We start from the raw sequence: 18,684 nt of genomic DNA, 5'->3' as shown, positions 1-18,684 counted from the left end.
TTTTCCACGAAACATTCTCTTACTTCTCTTCACAATGGCCTCTATTCCAGGCGCGCCTGAAGTCAATCCCGAATTAAGTTTTGCAATCAGCGTCACAGCCGCTCGCTCAATGCTTTCGCTTCGGAAAGTGTCTATCGCGGTATCGTAACGAAAACTCTGTTGCAATTATTCTCGTAAATGCGAACAGAAAACTGCACTGAAAACTTTAAAAAGATCGGGAACACATGCACGACGCCAGTCGCGCCACGATCCGGCAGAAAACCACAATGCCGCCCCGCCAACTAGGCTCGAGTCCCAGGGTGTACTTATTTGAAGTTATTTTCGGTCGAATGCGAGTGCGCTATGGCAGTCTTCTCGAGACGACAGCTACTTACACGCTCCATGCACGATGCTGTTGCTCGTAAATCGGTAAATGCTATACGAGTATTTTGAACTTAATTTTTATCTCATTTTTTGTTCGTCGCTTCGCGAGATTTATCAGTGAATTCGTGTGAATTATGCGATTATAACAAGTATGGCTAACAAACACGGATCCGCATATCCAGCACATGGGCGAAAAGAGCCAGTCCCTTTCGAAGTTGATGTTGACGGTAAGCAGACTAAGACCGTAAGCTCCTTTACGACTTTCATACTTTGCAGCAAAACTTACAATACAGATAACAGATCTGATACATATTTCACTAACGGTTCCCCATCTTTCGTTGCAGTGGCCGTTCCGGAATTGCTGTGCGAATTTTTTGAAATCGCCATCCACGCCATCCTGTATCATCGGGAGTTGTACCCATCGGGGATTTTCGAGCGAAAGAAGAAGTATGAAGTGCCTGTTTGGGTGAGAGCTTTGATTGTTTTGGCTGGGCGAACTTCAGATCACACATGAAAATTCTTGTGATTTTTGTTTTTCATTTTCAAAAATAAAATACCGCGTGAAGCTTGTAGTAAATTAATTATTAACATTACAATTTATAGTGTCAGGCCTACAGACTCTGTCACGATTGTACGAAAAATGTTGCAGCACTTATTTAATAATTTACAAATTAATTTATTATTTTCCTTTTCGGTGCGTTAAGCCATCATTTATCGTCAAACGTGGATGTCATTTACTTTAAAAGATAACAGCGATTTCTTTTGCAGATTGCCTCTCATCCCGCCGTGCAGGAATACGTTGCCAATTGTGTTTCTGGGATTAAACCGTTCATAAATAATGGCAGCGTGCGAAGACTGATGATTGCCATTTTTTCGCCTCACAGTCGAGTTCCGCTGGAGCGATTTGTCTTCCATCTGGCTCCGGACGATAAGAAGTTTTCGGCCAATCTAATGGCAGATAAACCGTCAGACTCCCGGTAAGTGTCGTACAGTAATCGTCCTGCAAGCATGTGTAAATTTTGGCTACCATATGTATTAAGTGCGCATTGTTGTGCTTGTGGTCCATCGATTTTTGCACAGATTGTCATAGTTCTATGAAAACTACGCGGTTTGTTGAATTTTTTTTTTGGCTTGCAGGAAATTCTACTTTGAATTTGGAGAAGCTCTGAAAGCGTTTATGTTGAAAATCGCGGCATGCAAGTCATATTTGAAGCCACTACCGCCAGGTAGGTTCCGTTGTTAAATTCAAATTTGGTAACAATATGCCTTGAACCATACCGCTGAGGTCGATTTTGCACATGCCTGTTGCGAATTTTTGGAAATAATGAGCTGCTGAGTGTAACCTGTGCGTTCAAGATCGATTCAGAGATTCTGAACCGGCGTGTGATGACATCGTGCATCAAAACTATTGCGTTCGCAATTTGCGTATCGACTGTATGTTATGTTCATAAATTTTCATTCATTTTAATTTAGCGAAACGATATTCTAGAAGTCGAACTAGTGAAACATTAGTGTGGTTTCAGGTTGCACTTGCGCTCTCCAGATTGTTACGGATGTCCAGACGCAGCTGGAAATCAGCGAACAAGAAAGTGCAGCGGTAAACCTGTCTTCAAATTCTTCATCGATTATCGGCTAATTAACAGCGCATAATAAATCTGTGAAACATGACTGCTAAAAATTATTTGAGATACCACAACCCGTACACTTTAACTGGTCCCTAAAGTCCATATTTTTTGTGGAGATTTTTATGAAAATTCATAACTTCATCGTAGGCTACCGAGTAGCTGAGTTTTTCCACTTTTTGACGTTGCTTTTGGTGCGTACAAATTGTACAATGAACGAAGCCTTTCGAACCCTTTTCTGCAGCGATTGAGCCTGTTTTAGAATATTCACTGAATCAGTCACAATTCGGCAGTGTACGGCAGTTCGCGTAATTCTCTTTTCGCCGAGTTCAGTTGTTCCTTGATTGTGATCTGCTTGCTAGAACTTTATATGACGTCTGGAAGGTTACCGTGTTCAATTATGTGAATCTTTTAGTGTTTCCCATGGATCGTGGTGGATGATCGCGAACGCAGCATGAAAGAGGGAGGCAATTTGCACCTTCTTCGGGGTCCAGTTGAGGGTGTTTGCCCGGTACCGCTGTCTGTTGTTTTGTTAAATCAAAAATTCGGCTGACTGACTTAATTTTACAGGTAGAAATGTATGTAGAAGAAGCCAAAAATAAACTGAACGCTGTCGTCAAGTCGAAGATTTCCGAGGAAACGATTTGAGTACGGCCGTCGCCGATTTTCATCGATCTTGAAGGTTTGACAATTTCGAAATAGTTTTTACAGCTTTGTCATTGATAACTGTTCTTATAACTGTTTAACTACGTCAAGAATTTATATTACTTATGTGTTCAGTTGCGGTCTGAAAGCATGAATGTGATTTTCGTTTAAAAGTTTGGAACAATTTTCATAACCACTCTGAAAGACAACGAATATGTTTTTTTCAAAATTTTCATTGGCTTGAAGAGATGTATTTTCAAGTTCAAGTAATCGTTTTTCTTAAGTTCTTTTTTTCATCGTGCCATTACATCACACTGGAATAGCAGGTTGTTACATGGCTGCAGTGTGCCAGAGTGTTCTGCGCGAAGGCAAAAAAGTGACCACGAAATGTTATAGGTTGAGAAGGTTTTTTTTCTATTGATGATCGTCTCGATATTTTGTTCAAAGGTTTTATTAAGAGCGGAAGGAGTCATACGAATTTGGTCGTTTTGTTGTCGGCCAAACGGTGTATTATGCTACATTTCTATCAGCGTAGCCTTTGTAGAGCGCGTAATAAATACACGTGAAAAGATATCAGATTTGTAGGAATTGCTGAAATTACTGATCTTTGATTACGTAGTGAGATGTTGTTTTCCGTCTGCTGATACGATGTCGATGGCCATTCTGATTAAAGGATTTTGCTCCTGCAAAAAGGGTAGTAGATGACGATAACGTTTTTGTTACAGGATGCCAGCTAGTCATTACGTCCACATCGTCCAGACAACATTTTGATGGAGATAACTTTTTAGTCGGCGTTTTACCATGGTATCCAAATGTTAATGACGGTAAGTTTCTTGAAATTGTGTACGTACTTCGTGGTGCACGTGGGGTTGAATGTTTAAAATATCATGACTTGCGAATACGTATCTTTTGAAATTGCATAAAACCAGAGAACAGAGAATTTTGGTCTGCAATTCCGAAACTGAAATTCACTTTCAGATAACTTTCCCGTTTAAATTTAAAACAGTACTTCGAGTACGAGTAGTGTTCTTTTGTGCCAAAAATTGAATAAACATGATGAAATGAAGTACAACGAAGTTTCTGTCTTAAATTACGAAGGGATTGCAACAGCAAGTACTGTTAATAATAAGGTCACGAAAATTGCGTATTGTAAGTTAGTTAGTTTTCTATCAATGAAATGGTCAAATGGGACCTATACTCTCAGTCTCAGACAAGGCTCAGGTATAAGGTTGTTAACGTGTAATTGCTGGTACAGTACTTCCTGTCCGAATGCAGGCAGATTGGATTAATGGGTTTTTTTGTTTTCTTACCGGATGCGACGGAGCAATTTTCGTGCTAGTCATAAAATCATCCGGAAAACAATTTGGCCTTTGTTTGACTCCAAGTAATGCGGTTCTGGATCCATGCCTCCTGCACTTTTTTTGCCTTTCACGTTCTTGGAAGTTGTAAATTTGGCTGTGTTTGTGGGCTTTGATTGCCAGATTAGTTTTGATCAGCCGTAAATCGATCTAATTAGACAGCCATTACAGATCAGTCCCCCGAAAACAAGCTTCCTGAAAACACCCGTTTGCAGTGAAATACATAATTTGGCGATGCATGAGTTTTTAAAAACAATGCGTGTTGGCGCAGGGCGTGTGACAGTGTGACAAAATATTCCATTAGGAGACAAGCCGGCTTGTGAACATTTCAATAAACTGATGATAACTTTTTCGAAGTTAACTTCAGGCTAAGGACAAGAGAAAATTATGCTTCATATGTTTTTAAAATTGTGATATTTCTTGTACATGAGTTTTAAAAATGCCGAACCCAGCGAGTAGCTCCATACGGATACTTGTCAGTCAGTTTCAGTTGAAGAGTACTTCAATGCATGTAGGACTAAGTTATCCATTAAATGTTCTTCCGGGATGCAGCAAGTATGTAATATGAGCGATGTTGGTGCAAGTGTCTTATGGGATGGAATTTAAGGCAACATGGATAATCTCAAGGGATGCTATACCATCTCTTTTCCGTGGTGATTGCCAAATGGCTGTCAGGAACGGCCTCTCCCTGGATGCTTAAGTGGGCCTGTGTTTTGTGGCACCAGGGTAATCGTGTGACGGGATCGTTAGCTACTATTTAAGCGGTTTTTAGCCCGAATGCCTGACATGGGGAAAAGGGAATTTGTTGCGTTTAACCGGGGCTTTTTTAAACGGTTTTGACTATACCCTCAAGACGATCCCTTGGTCGATGGACCTGTAAACACAAACATTGTCATGCCAAAATCGATGCTAAGTTGTGGCTCACGCTTGTTAATTTTCTGGCACGAGAGGCCGGTTCAATGGGAATCTTTGTAAAATACGGTTGGGAATCCGCCTAGGTTTGGTACAGTATTTTCCGCAGTTTTGTAAAATTAAATTGCCACTTGCTGTTTTAGCGCGTTAAAATTTTCTTATCAAACTTATGACGCCGGTTGTGGGAAAGCGGCTTGATAACGCGGACTTTGCAGCACATCTACTGGGTAGATCGTGCTGTCCGACTGTTTATAGATTCTTTTGGTGCGAAATAATGGCATCGTAATAATGTTTTGTCTTGAGAAATTTTTTTAACTACGGTTTTTTGTAATTTTGTGTGATTGAGTTTAGCTCTAACTTCTGTTTTGTTGATTATAGTCGCGGTGGAATGAAAGCATAGGGTCACGTGTTGCGCTAGAGCCACAACACTAAGCATAGTAAATTTGATACCAGCATTTCCGGTAATTTTGGCTTAGCGTTTTAGCCGAACATGAGCAAAAACTCCACCTTATCCTAAATAGCCGCGGGGTGGTTGTGTCACTTGTATGTATCGACATGGGTGGCTATTATACGTTAACAGTTATATCAATTTCACCGACTTTTTTCCTTATGATGCAATGATGGTGAAAATGTTTATACGCTTGGCATATTTTGGATAGCCCATGCATCGAAGGATGAAAATAGCTGCTTCAGTTGAAAATTTATGGGTTGTATGATCCGCATTCTTTTGTTATCACGCATTTAGTAACAAATTTACGATAAGAACCACATACACAAAATCTTAATGACACAAATGTAACCACAATAGGATGTATCCAATAATGTATAATTTCTCATGCATGCATGCGGTGAAAGTCTAAAAATAAGTTTTATTATGCATAAGTTGGCTTTTTTCAGCGACTTGATCATAAACGATTGATACCATATAAGTGAGGAGAGCGGAAGAGAATTCATGGATGATTGCACTATGGCTTAGCTTGTCAATCGGCGGAATCAATGGTGAATTTTTCAGCGATTTACTGGCTAGAACGAAATTATGTTCTAAAATTAACGGCTTGGATGAATAAACACCACCTGGTGCATGCGCAGTTTTATCGACCCGGTTGGCAAAAATATAGGTGTCTTGTGTACAACAAAAATGTTTGATAAGATAGTTTGTACAACATTTAGAAAGAGGAGTTTACAGTGTATAACATTATCAGCTTCTGACATCGATGGATCGAAACTGCCATCTAGGCCATCTTGTTGTCACGCCGGCACAGGTCAAAGAAAATTTGTTAAAAATTCAACTTAGGCATTGTTTGTCTATATTTACCTGTTTCAAACAAACGCGCTATATTTTTAGCGATGATGTTGATATTGTATGAAGTCATTAAACACGAGTACATTTTGGATATCTTAAAATGGTCTGTTAATATTTTCGGTATAGCCTGGTCAACGTGATAACCGAAAGAGCATTTAATTGTTTTGTTTGCAGATTGTTCACAATTGCGGTATGGAGCCTTTTGAGAACGCTATAAAATGGGTTTTTGTTTAACTTGATCATGTTAATGTTTTGATGATATGTCATCGCATCACTTTCTGCGATATAAAAATATATTTCAAAGGTAATGTAGATGTGTGATAAACAAGTGTCTAGTGCAGTTGATGCACTCAGTAAATGTGAATTCTGTTTTAAACCGTATCAATTTTGTAATCAAAACGGTTACCCACTGATGTCGCATTGATTTTTCGCGGAGTTCTCAGATTATTTGAATTCAGAAACGGTATTATTTTTCCCGGGTTGTACAGCAAATTCTGTAATCTACGGTATACACGATTTCTTTGGCACAATCCACGGTCGCTCGGCTGTGGCAGTCGTCTTCTTATAACACAGCTGGATATGTCGCTCATTTTTCCAATCATTAACCACGTTTGTTCATGGACGCTCACATTCCAGAACATTGAACTAAAAATCATTACATCTGTCTTACAACATTAATTATCGCTTCCTTTCTGTCAAATCGCCAACACGCGTTGACGTCATAGCATATAGTGACACACACTGCGCTTCGTAGTTCGTATGCTACACGGTCACCGATAAACAAAATCTCATGTTTAGTTTGTATTATTGGAAGGTTGCCATATCTTTCCTTTTCAGTTTAAATAGGAAATTCAGCGAACGTGTACTACACGTACAGGAAATGCTTTGCAACCATAGTTACTACTCAGTGATAACATCCCAACAAAAGTATTTTGTTATTCGTTTTGCGGTAACGGATAGTTATTACGAGTAATTTTTCGCGTGGTTCTTTCTTTTCATGGTGGTGTGCATGATGCATTTAAACGAAAAACAAATAGCTTTACCGAATTCTGATTAAGTCTACAGAGCAAACGATTTTTAGAGTACACTTCGCATTAATTTCATACAAAAATTGATGACTTTACTTTTTTATGAAGACTTAATAGTTATAGTAAATCGAGATTCCTCAGATAATTTACCGGAGATTGCTTTTTATATCCTTTTTTTTCTTGCTTTTTATATTTTTATATATATTGCCAACATAAATCCATTTGCAGTTAAATCGTAGAGGGAACTATGGAACCTCTATGGTTCAATCGATAGTTTTCTGTTATGTACGCGATGCAGGAGTGCTTATCCATGTTGTTTTGTTCGAAAAAGGGTTTTCTCGTTCTCGCGTGGTAGATTAGCGCTTAGCGGAGCGGTCATTTTGTCGGCAAAATCTTGCAATTATGGACTACCATAAAATGTGACACCAGCATGATAGGTAGTGGCTTGCCTCATTAACTAGACGTATCTAATATCCATTTCAGCTGTGGAGCGAATAAAATGATGCTAGAGACCATGCCACATAAATTAATTCAATATCATTAAGAATTCCCAAATGAGCAATAGCGACGTCCGGCCTTGTAATATGGTTAAATACGACACGCCGGCGCAAATTTATACCACGCTACGTACACCGTATGATGATGCCGCATTTAGGTGGCGCACTACTGTAATAGAATTCCTTTGTTCTGACCGCGTACCTTCTCGCTGCGGGGTATTTTTAGCGGTAATTTGGCCATTGTAACATGCGTGTTTTGTATGTTTTCATATCTGATACGCCTTTGCTATCAACTCTGCGATTACTTATTTGTACAGATTAGCGATAAAATACATTAAATATCCCGAAAAAATTCTGAAAGTACTATTATGTATATATATATATATATATATATATATATATATATATATATATCCCGCACTATTATATATATTTTACATTTATTTATCTCTTCGGTGTCTCTGGTGCGGTGGGATGTTTTACGCATGCGTGTTTCAATAAGTAAACATAACCTGTAAATACTTGAATTTAACACATATTTGGAATGTGAAATACAAGTATTTAACAAAAAAGAGCGGAACAAGACATTTGGGATGATGCGTTAAGAGAACGGTACCGGTGTGAGCTGGGTGGAATTGATTTTTGGTGCGAATATCGAATACTTTATTTTTGTTTGCACTATGCTTCCACAGTAGACAGATAATATTTCGTGCGATCGCACTGATAACGCTTATGCGACTGTCCTTATACTTAAATAAAAGGGAATATTAGAATAATTTTGTCTGCTTGCCCATTATATCCTAGTGTGTTTCAGGGCACTGACGTTTGTGTATTTCTGTATGCAGGGATTCCGCGCAAAAGAGCAGCGAGCGCCGAACGGTATGGGAATAGGACAATAAGCCCGAATAGGATACCGAATGTATTTGTTGACTTCCTTGTCCAGGAAACGCATAAATCTTATTTGCCAACAATTAATTTAATGACGTGGAACCTGAGATGCCACCCAGTGATGTGGCGATACATCTGTGGCTAGTTTCCGCTTTTCTATTCCTCTCGGTCGGTGTGAGAATATAACTAGGTTTAGGGCACAGAGCGCGAGGGATCACACACGCGACAAAAGATCTGCCTATGTATAGCAACAGCGGCATATATGTGTATAGGCTGATTTGGGTAAATTACTAGGATTTCAATGAGGCACTGATTCCAGATTAACCCTTCGGTGTGATATCGTCAGAGTAACACGCGACTGCTAATTGCTCTTTATATTAGCGTCGTCATCGCGAAAGAGAGTAAAAGGTCTTCCGCCTATTGTAAGGAAATGTATACTCTGAATTGTCAATAGATTGTTTTCCGTGTTTTGCTTTATCTGCACAGCCAATTTAAGCCATATATGGGTAGTTATATACACAATGCGGACCTAGATTTGTCTTTATTTTTGTGGGAATTAATTAATTCTATACTTTCGGTACCTTCAACTAACAACTGTGAATTGGTGCACGTTGTGTAAGACATTTTGGCTCTAGTGGTTTTGACTGCTAGCAGTAGCAACTGCTGAATTGTGATGTTTACTGTATCTCCAGATGATGCAGCGATGAACTTTATCTGCAAAGTATGAGTAACATAGTGACTCGCCGCTTGATTACACCATGCGGGTGTAGATTGTATCTGCCGGCTGCCGTAATTACTGTTTGTAATTTACGCGGGATTATAAAAGCAAGCAATGTTAGACCACTCGCATTAAATATGTACATAATACAACTACTCACTTTTTTATATTGCTGGAATTGGTTGCGACAGAAATTATCAGTAAAGCAAATTGTTTGTGACAAGAGTTTTTCTTCTTAGATAATATGCTTAAGTGCCATCTTATGGCGCAGGCAGCTGGATCATTCGAGTCCAGTTTGATGTTTTAAACTGTCCGTGAAACTATGTCAAGCCATTTTTCACTGGCTAAAAATCGTAATGATGCATGCATTGGCCGTGGGAGTAGAAAAGATTGGTGGAACTGTGAGCGCAGTGGCGCAGTTGCCGATTGCCGCTGAAGCAAAGTAGAGAGAACTATCAGAAGAAGATTACTAGATTAAAAAGATTTACACAGTATACAAGCACATCACTTTTCTGATTAGTGATTTTTAAGTGTATACTGGGAAAACGGTTTCGAGACGGGAACGCAGTGTGTCTGTACAGATATGTGTGTTGTAGCCGCCATTGATTCTTCCGCGCGTACTTCGCTTTGAATTCTTGCGATACCCGCGGTCCATAACAGTATATGCATCAGCGTATCTGCGTATGTAAATATGTACAGATAGAATATTTCACTGTGTTTGTTATTCTTACGTAATTTTTATTGGTTAGTCGATTAGCTAGCGACAATACCAGTCATTCGCGGTTAACCGTACATGTGAATATGTATGCTTACCTTTTTCTTAGCTAGTAGGCATTTCCCCAGAATTTCGGTAACGGATTTCATCGTTATTCCATATTCAGCAAAAATGTATTTGCTTTTTTGTAGGCGTATTGCATGTACGTTAAGTGTTCGCTGACTTAAACTTGATTATGCTGGTTTTACGTTATTCGGTTACCCGAGGCAAAATCAACATATATGCATACTTAATGCCATGCATGCTTGCGAAATGCACTTTCTATTTGCCTAACTCATTAATTGACAGAGAAATACACCTGGGACTGGTGCGCAACTGCTTGAATATTTTATGAAAATAAAATGCTTATTTTTCAGCTGTCATTGGTCATGTATGTTATTCCATAAAAAAAGTTTGAAGTACTGCTCTTTGTTTCCTTTGAGTGCAAAAGTTAATGTCAATTGTAATTACCCTTTTGCTTGTCGATGGGTTTTCTGGAGAAGCTGCGGATTCATTTTTCTAATCAATCCTGTAATCTCATACGCTTTTTCTACAAGTGAGTAACTCGGAGCGGACGAAAAACATTCTCTCTAGAGGTCACATGTGATTTACAACATAGCATGTTTTGCTCACGCGATTCCGCAGTTAGCCGGTAACATCGCGATCCGGCTTTCTCCCAAATTAGAAAAGTTACGACCGATCGATAGCGTTTGTAAAGCCCCTGTGCGGTGTATCTTCGTAACCTTATGAATATGACATTGCATGATTCGTTTATGCTAGAACTAGGGCACACAGGATTCCTAGTAAAAAACATTTTACGATACACTTGCGATCGGCATTGCTTTCGATAGCGCATATATTTTTGTGTATGTGCAGTATGGAAAGCCATCGGAGCATATCTCAATAATTGCAGGCTAGGCTATCAATACCACATGAAAAGTAATTACGCAGTACTAAACTATGAACTACGAGATTAATGTGGAACTAAAATATACTACTAAATATTTTTCATCCGTACGATGGTATGTGTGTGTAAATCATTGATGAGCGGAATTGCCCAGTGCCCACATTGTGTTGTTCTGCCGTATAAAGTCGGTAATACCTGTAATTAAATTCAGCGGTACCAGCTGCTTGCAAATCAGGATGTGCAATAACTATTACATAAGCCAAGAGAGAAAAGCCGGTGTGCATCACAAAAGTAGAGTATTCATATACGCTTACACCTAGTATTTTGCAAAACTGGAGAGTGAGTGTTAATAGTTTAACGGCTTTCTTGTGCAACCTTTCATACTTTTACACCAGCGGTGAGCCGATAGTAAGTATGTTTAGACATGACTGGAGCCAAGAAGAAAGTAGAGAAAAAATAGCCCACACGGTTCGGGCAAATCAGCTGTGTAGTGTTTGGATATTGTCAAAATATTTATGGATCCATTACAAAAGAATAAGAGCAACAAAGAGCACGTAGTGTGAAAACGTGGTTTGCTGTGTATGCTCATTTTACTCAAAATACCACCCCTATGTGCATATATCAATCAAGCGGAAATTGAAGAACGACTGATATATGTTTTTTCCTTGTTGACGAAATGGTCCACAAAGCGAAAAGAGAGACCGAACGCCCAATATAACTCGACAACTGTACGCACGTACAGTGGCGCTGTGCATGAATAATCAAGCAGTCGGAAAAACCTGCTTACCACCCAGAAAAAAACTGCAGCCAGCTGATAGTAGTCTTAATGATCAGTATTGGTGTATATTCCAAGTGGCATGTCAACTGCGTAATCGCAAAAAATGGATACATGTTTTTCTTTGTGTGTGTGTGTATGTGTGTTTGTAGCCAACCGATACGGTAAGACTGACTCGTGCGGAGAAAGCGCAACATATTTATACACACAGGACGTAAAGCGCATGCGTATGTTTGCGAAGAAATAAACAGCGCGTTCCCATGAATATGACGCCCATATTTCCTACTCTTTGGACCCCGCGGTAACCAGCGGGAATACCAGACGCACAAGTTTTACCGCGAATTGCGCGTGGGGTGATTGAATGCAGTCAAGCAGGACTCAGAGAGGTTTCAGCAAAAAAATCAAATGCGGCATACACACACAGTAATAATAACACTGTCATGTGTAGTCAAGGAAGAAAAAAGTGGCACAGCGCGTCAGGAGGAAGAGATGATCAGTGGTCGGGAAAAAAAGCAGTATGTATGTTTGGCGCTCAACTTGCTCCATAAAATTAGCGATTACGCGGTTGTGTAATACTTGTGTGTACTGTGTATGTTACCCAGAAAACAGCTGTGCGCACTTAGCATTGTGCACACATATTGCTTTGATTTAGTTACACATCATAACTCTTTCTCATTCTCCTTGTCAAAAATGCCCGCAAAAAATATGACTTCCTGCTAGTTTACAGTTTTATCATGCTGTCACGCAGCATTGTAATCGATAGAGGATAGCGCAGTATACACACTGTACTGATGCGGGCTGCCGATGGAGGTGCACAGCCACACACACATGTATCGTGTAGGACATTTTCTGTTTGTGTTTCAACGAATTACCGTTCCTGATAATGCTGACTCGTTTTGCTGTTTAATGCCGGGCCTGGCATAGTGGCAGCTGGTAATAACAAATAATGACCCGAATTACGATGCTTACTCATACATATTCCCGCTGCAACCCGCATCCGATTAGTGTAGAGTGAAATGTGTAAACCTGGTATATAAATTACTTGATTGCCGATGAATAAGAACGCTGACCGCCAACAAAGAGAACATTTTCTCAACGCTACCTTAACGATATCATCGATAGCCGGAAGCTTGCGGCACAGAGTGAGAGCCTGCGGCATAGTAACTGTTACAGTGCACAATAAACGTGTTTGCTGCGGTATGTTGTTAAGTTGGAACATAGCGTTTTTGTGACCATGTAAATTAATGGTAGCTTCTTTCCAACGCTTATGTCACTGACATAGCTGTGCATAATCATAAGTAGAAAATATTTTACTGCAACGACGTCTGTGCATTTGGCACAGGCATCTTTTCTCCACGTAAGAGATTGTTCTACCTCATGTGTCAATATGAACTGTAAACGTCATGGGCTTTTTGATTATTGATCGCTGCATAGTTTACATTTGATGATATAATACAACGTGTCCTGAAAATAATTCTGCTTGGTTTTTAAAGTCATAAAAGTCTACACTATACCTGGCGTGTCCTTTATTGCTTGCGGTCAAATGTAACAAAACGGTATTTTTAGGTTGAATAGTGGAAAATCGTGCGGAAATGAAAAGTATATTTAGTGTAAGCACTCTTAATTTAACTACCTGGAACGGACGAAAATGTGACTTGTTTACGAAGCATTTCACCCGCGTGCGCAGTTTAGAATTGATTCGGACAGGAAACTGTGTGTTTGGAACGCATATTGATACGGTTTCCGAACCAATAGTTTGCAATGGATGACCCTACCCATTTTCGGTAACGATACGATCATAAGAACCTTAGTGCAGTCGTAATATACTTTCATGATCGTCGTTCTATACAAAGGAATTGATAGCAGCGTCAATGCCTTTCCGGTACTTTAATTCCCCTTCTCAATAATCTGACTTTCTCGGCAACACACTCGGCATTTAACCGGTCCTTGTGTGGCAGTGCTAGCTGCCAAAAATCGTTAGAGAGGCACCTTCAAACTTAAGTAATAGCTGCTCGTGCATTATCAGCCGACCAGTGGCACATATACACAAGAGATATATTCATGTAGCATTAGAAGTTTAGAACGTATGTGTATACACAATTATTACATATCTGCATTTTTCGCTGGGTAAACTTGTTTTCGTTACAGAGCTGGATGTACATCACTTCACTGTGCATTATGCAACAGTAAAACGCCAAAATGTTCTGTTTTTCCGGCCCAGGTGACTCAAGTTGCTCAAAAGACATGGAGTAATCGTAATAAAAATTTGTGCATACAGATTTGTTCTAATTTTGTTTACTTTGTGGGGAATAAATTGCACACTATCAGCGCTTTTAGGGTGGTGCGCATTTCTGTCGCGGCTAAATTTCGTTTATGACCCCTCGATCTTGCGTTTGCAGTAGTGTGTGTAGGGCTGTGTGTAATACTGACATGCTCAGCGGCGAAGAAAATCAATAAACGGAAGGCCAATCATTTTCATTTACATAATATCGATGCATCCATAAAAAATCAGACATATAACCATAAAATAATACATAGGCATTTGGATTGAGAGAGACAGACAATACTCAAGTATCAAATTTCATCATCAAATTTGATAACAAATAAATCTATGGGCTAATATTAAAAGTGAACTAAACGCATAGAAAAAACAAAAAATTAATAATTATTATGCGCCAGTAAAGAATAAACGCGAACTCAATTATTATCGGCAGAATTCTCGCAAAACATGTGCAGATACAAAAAAATGAGAATAAATCCCAAAAAACGCATCCTTGATCATCGAAGCCATCAACAGTTGCGCCTGTCCGCGGCAGAGGAGCAGCAATGTAACGACGCCGGAAAAAACCCATGCACCACGCACACACACTGAGCAACAGAAACAACAGGGAAATGTCCTCCAATATAAAAACATTGCGTTTCCTGTTGGCGCCATAACACGTGAAAGATCATTTTTAGTCCTCAAGGTCCAGAATGTTAATGCATGACAGCGCTACAGTCCATGGTCCCGGAACATCACCGCATTCCTCCGTGACACTGCCCAATCCATCAATACCGGACACTGCAACCAACAATTTAAACGTAATACAACAAACTTCTCACATACACCACGCTAACAAGAAACGGAATCGAAAGCTACAGCGGAAATTTATGTGCCTTTTGGGAAATGAGACGATTATGCATTCGCAAATTGTATTATCCAACAGCCACCGCCGATTTATTTCGTAATAACATCGCCTAGTAAAACCACAACCATGGCCGGATGCTACTGATGTCATCAGCGGAAAAAAATGATATGCAATGTGCCCGGCAGCCACGGCATTATACAACGCAAAGTTGTAGAATTTCTCAGCTAACATTTCCCGAATAATTACTAGTTGTCAATTTTATTATTAATTATCGCCCTTGGCCGAGCAACAAAACGAAAATAATTATAAATTCACTCTTGGTTTATGGATACCTGTAACACGCTAAATTGCAATTGACAACAAAGAAACCAGCCAACTTTTGCTCGTCATAAAAACTGGAACGCCTCGCCTCAAAAATTTTGCACCATTTCTGAGCCCGGCTGTATTCGATGATCATATAGTAAAGCTGTCAACATCGGCTATCTACAATTTCGCATCACTCATGCGTTGCAAATACCAGAACACCAAATTGACATCAAGCTGTGCTAAAAAGTTATGTTGATGTGCATTACATTATACAGCATAATTGCCTTATTCCTATTAAATTTTCATGTACACAAAATAAGGACTGCCAGCATTTTTTCTCCCAAAATTGGTTAATAAAATTCTTCGGACTAGCTGCATAATAATCATTTTCTTGAAACTACCATTATAACCGAAAGCCCAACGTACAAATGTTGTTTACCCACTGCACTATTGAGTCAGAATTATAAACTTTGTCCCAAGCCATAAAATTATTATCTGAATATCAGCACACAGCTTTCGACACTGCGTTGAACTAGACAAAAAGTCCAAAGTTAACATAAAACTCGACAGACAAACTGGCACTGCGCTACTACACAATCATCCAATCGTAACCTGCTTTTTCGCAACACACTGTTCAAATCTAACTCAAATCTGTCCACGCAGGTCCAGACAAAACAGACAATCCAAAAAACTGATGTAGTTATCAAAAAATATTCTGTAATAACCTAGATCGAACGGCTAGGACGTTCACGAGAACACGACAACCATGTCATTATCTCACTGAAAACGAAGACGCATTAAAGCGGAAAGCGGCGCGAAAACCGTATCTGATGATCAAATTAAAGTTTCAACTCATTATGCAATAAATAAACTGCAATCGATTTGGCACAGATTGCCGTAGCGTTTCTTCTGCGTATAGCTGATCTCACTGAAATGTTTTTATTACTAACTTTTAATAAGCCATAAGGAAGGAAACTAAATTTAAATTCAAACAAATTTTAAGGGTTATTTAAAATAATAAGAATCTAGAAAATAGCAATTACTATTCAAGAAGTACCGCTATTTGCGAATGCATAATCCACACTACGTAATACATTTCCAGAAAGAGAAAATTACTCGCACATAAAACGAGGATACTCACATGATCCAAGAGGAAAATCTTGATGAGCCGTGAACCACGAATGGCAGTGTCCATCGACACCCGGCGACAGAGATAGCGGAGTGGACGGGAATGATCCCGAGGAGATGCTCGTCGTTCGGCTATCCGAGCAGCTACCCAGTTCAGCATGGTGGTCGGCAATAAAGCCGTTTGCAATTGGAATCGGATGTGAAAACGCACTTAGCGAAACAGCCCGTGGTCGTCCGGCGCCTGCAGCCTGCTGCAGTGCCAATGCGGCTGCTGCGGGATTGTGAACGAACTTCGATCCAGGCGGCTGAGAAATGATGGCATTTCCGCTGGCAGCCGGCGCAGTCAGCGGAACGCTTGGGTAATCATGGTGGGAAGACGACGACGACGACAACTGGCCGTGCGGCTCAAGATGGATGAAATGGCAGCGCTGGCCATAGCTACAGCTACCTGTCGTATGGAAGGAGCGGCATTTTTCCGTGCGATACTTGGGATGACGCGCAATACTGCGCAGTTCATCCAGTCCATGGGCAAACTGGCATTTTTCACCGTAGCGGCATTTCCCGTTTTCCACGAAGGTATTACACAGCTCGGTTTTGTAGCGGCTCGCTTGGATGGTGCCGGACTGCGGCACCGGCGACTGCAGAGCGACCGGCGCGATGGGATCACTACGGGAGCGGCCAATTTTGCGGTGGATGGTCGGCGAGGCGGTGGAATTGCTGCTGGTGTCGGTGTCGTCCAGATCCACAAAGACGGCATCGTAATTGTTCCTGCTGTACAGTTTATGCGACGACAGCACCGGACTTCCGGCTGATGCGGTCACTGAGTGCCGGCGGGACTGTTGCTGTAGCAAATGGCTATCGCGCTGACCGGTGCCGGGCATCGGCTTCGCTGGCGCGTATAGATCGAAATAGGGCACCGCATTTGTCGGCGCTTTCTATAAAAAGGAACAAAGACAGCCCGTTAAGCCATTGATCAGCTGACAAGTAGTTGCATAAAAGACAGCGCCCGGCACTGCGCTGCCTGGCTATAGCAACCGAGCGCTGGCACTGGCTATCGGTATGATCATTAGGATTTGCCAGAAAACAGGTCACAAACATGGCACGTCATCCTGTTCGTTGCTTCTTCTCGCACATATAACCGAAGGAACATTTATTGCTGTTTGCCAGAGCGCGTGCCTAATCGACGTGCCGTGTTATAGGCGAGAAAAAAACTATCATGTCTTTTCATATTTTGGACCTTTTGGTCGAGGGTGATTTTTGCTCACTGGCAATCTGGCCGCATAGTATTTCCGTTCTGACCGTATTTTTATTAGCTTACCAGGCCACTTATTTGAACAGCTAAGGAAGGTTTTGAATACCATCTCCATACAAAAGTGCTTAAAACCGTAAAGGACAAAAGGGTTTACGCTAAAAATAAGCTGCTTTTGTGTTTCACGTTACTCAACTTTGCTATTAACGTCACAATGGCAGAGATGTTTCGCCTGCGTTTTGTGAACTTCTGCGCAACGATGACTCATAGCAACGCATACATACCCACGACAACTGCAGCCAGTGTAGCGGCGCATTTACTTATCGGAATATGTAATCTGAAAATCGAATCGAAAACACAACCGAGAAACAAATCTATCCTCAGAAATCGTCCCTACGCGGCTCACATGACATGATTAAAGCGAAGGGCACATTAAATTTTCAACGAATGTTCGCTGCTAACTGGTCAGAATGTACAATTAGATGCGCTACGAGTGTGTGTTTGTGTGTGTGCGGTTACCAGTGTAACGACGTAACAGCGGCACTTACGGTCGGTGATGCGGGTACACTGTTAGGCAACCAGAAACGGGATTGTTCGTCAACAAGCGATCCATTGCTGGATGTCGAAGGAAACTGCCGGCTTGGATTGCCCATTTGTGAGCTGCTCGGATGGTCTTTTACAACTGATAACAACCAGATTAGGGAAACAGATGAATATATATGCAATCCCAGCGCAAAATTAATCCGCGTTACACAAAACAGTTGGTCAATTTATTATGAAGCGCGCTGTACGAATGCAACCGGCAACGGCAATACAAATTTAGACCGGTTCCATAGAGGCTTCAATCAGCACCGGCAAACGGATTTGCTTTGCAACACGGCAAAGGGAAAAGTAGATCAAATGAGGCTCAAACAGTCAACGCATAAGGTTATAACTGCAACCAACAAACAGCAAGGGTATTTTATCGTATGTAACAAATAATAACACTTTTCGTCAAAGTTATCAAACATAAAAATGGAAGAAGTCCAAACAGGAGAACTGGTTACGCTTTTTAGCAATGCCCGGCTTCGTGAAATAACACGCGCGCTTTTGTACCTCGGATA

The 18,684-nt window shown here is 40.6% G+C and overlaps 2 protein-coding genes across 6 annotated transcripts; one reads left to right on the top strand and one right to left on the bottom strand.

Annotated features, from left to right (window-relative positions):
• The first annotated feature begins 426 nt into the window (after positions 1-426).
• Positions 427-14,231, top strand: LOC129584850 (mitotic spindle assembly checkpoint protein MAD2B-like). 5 transcript variants are annotated; one of them, XM_055477198.1, is made up of 10 exons: positions 427-590; positions 708-829; positions 1,132-1,340; positions 1,501-1,589; positions 1,887-1,960; positions 2,401-2,496; positions 2,556-2,667; positions 3,356-3,454; positions 8,574-8,607; positions 13,919-14,231. In XM_055477198.1, exons 1-7 carry the CDS (start codon positions 515-517, stop codon positions 2,631-2,633), a joined length of 744 nt encoding a protein of 247 aa, XP_055333173.1. In that variant the 5' UTR covers positions 427-514; the 3' UTR covers positions 2,634-2,667; positions 3,356-3,454; positions 8,574-8,607; positions 13,919-14,231. The 5 variants fall into 5 exon arrangements, with proteins under 5 accessions (XP_055333173.1, XP_055333171.1, XP_055333172.1 ...); XM_055477196.1 differs by lacking the exons at positions 8,574-8,607; positions 13,919-14,231 and adding exons at positions 5,798-5,899; positions 6,378-7,187; XM_055477197.1 differs by lacking the exon at positions 8,574-8,607.
• On the bottom strand, positions 14,231-18,641 carry LOC129584849 (mRNA decay activator protein ZFP36-like). The gene is made up of 3 exons (XM_055477194.1): positions 18,130-18,641; positions 16,346-17,267; positions 14,231-14,831 (listed from the first exon to the last, which is right to left on the bottom strand). The coding sequence occupies exons 1-3, from the start codon at positions 18,232-18,234 to the stop codon at positions 14,725-14,727; spliced, it is 1,134 nt and encodes a 377-aa protein (XP_055333169.1). The 5' UTR covers positions 18,235-18,641; the 3' UTR covers positions 14,231-14,724.
• Between the last annotated feature and the right edge of the window lie 43 nt (positions 18,642-18,684).

This window comes from Paramacrobiotus metropolitanus, unplaced genomic scaffold (assembly GCF_019649055.1).
Source record: "Paramacrobiotus metropolitanus isolate TYO unplaced genomic scaffold, Prichtersi_v1.0 Parri_scaffold0000015, whole genome shotgun sequence".
NCBI lineage: Eukaryota > Metazoa > Tardigrada > Eutardigrada > Parachela > Macrobiotidae > Paramacrobiotus > Paramacrobiotus metropolitanus.
The sequence above is the reverse complement of the archived record's forward strand: the minus strand, read 5'-3'. Positions and strand labels throughout refer to the sequence as shown.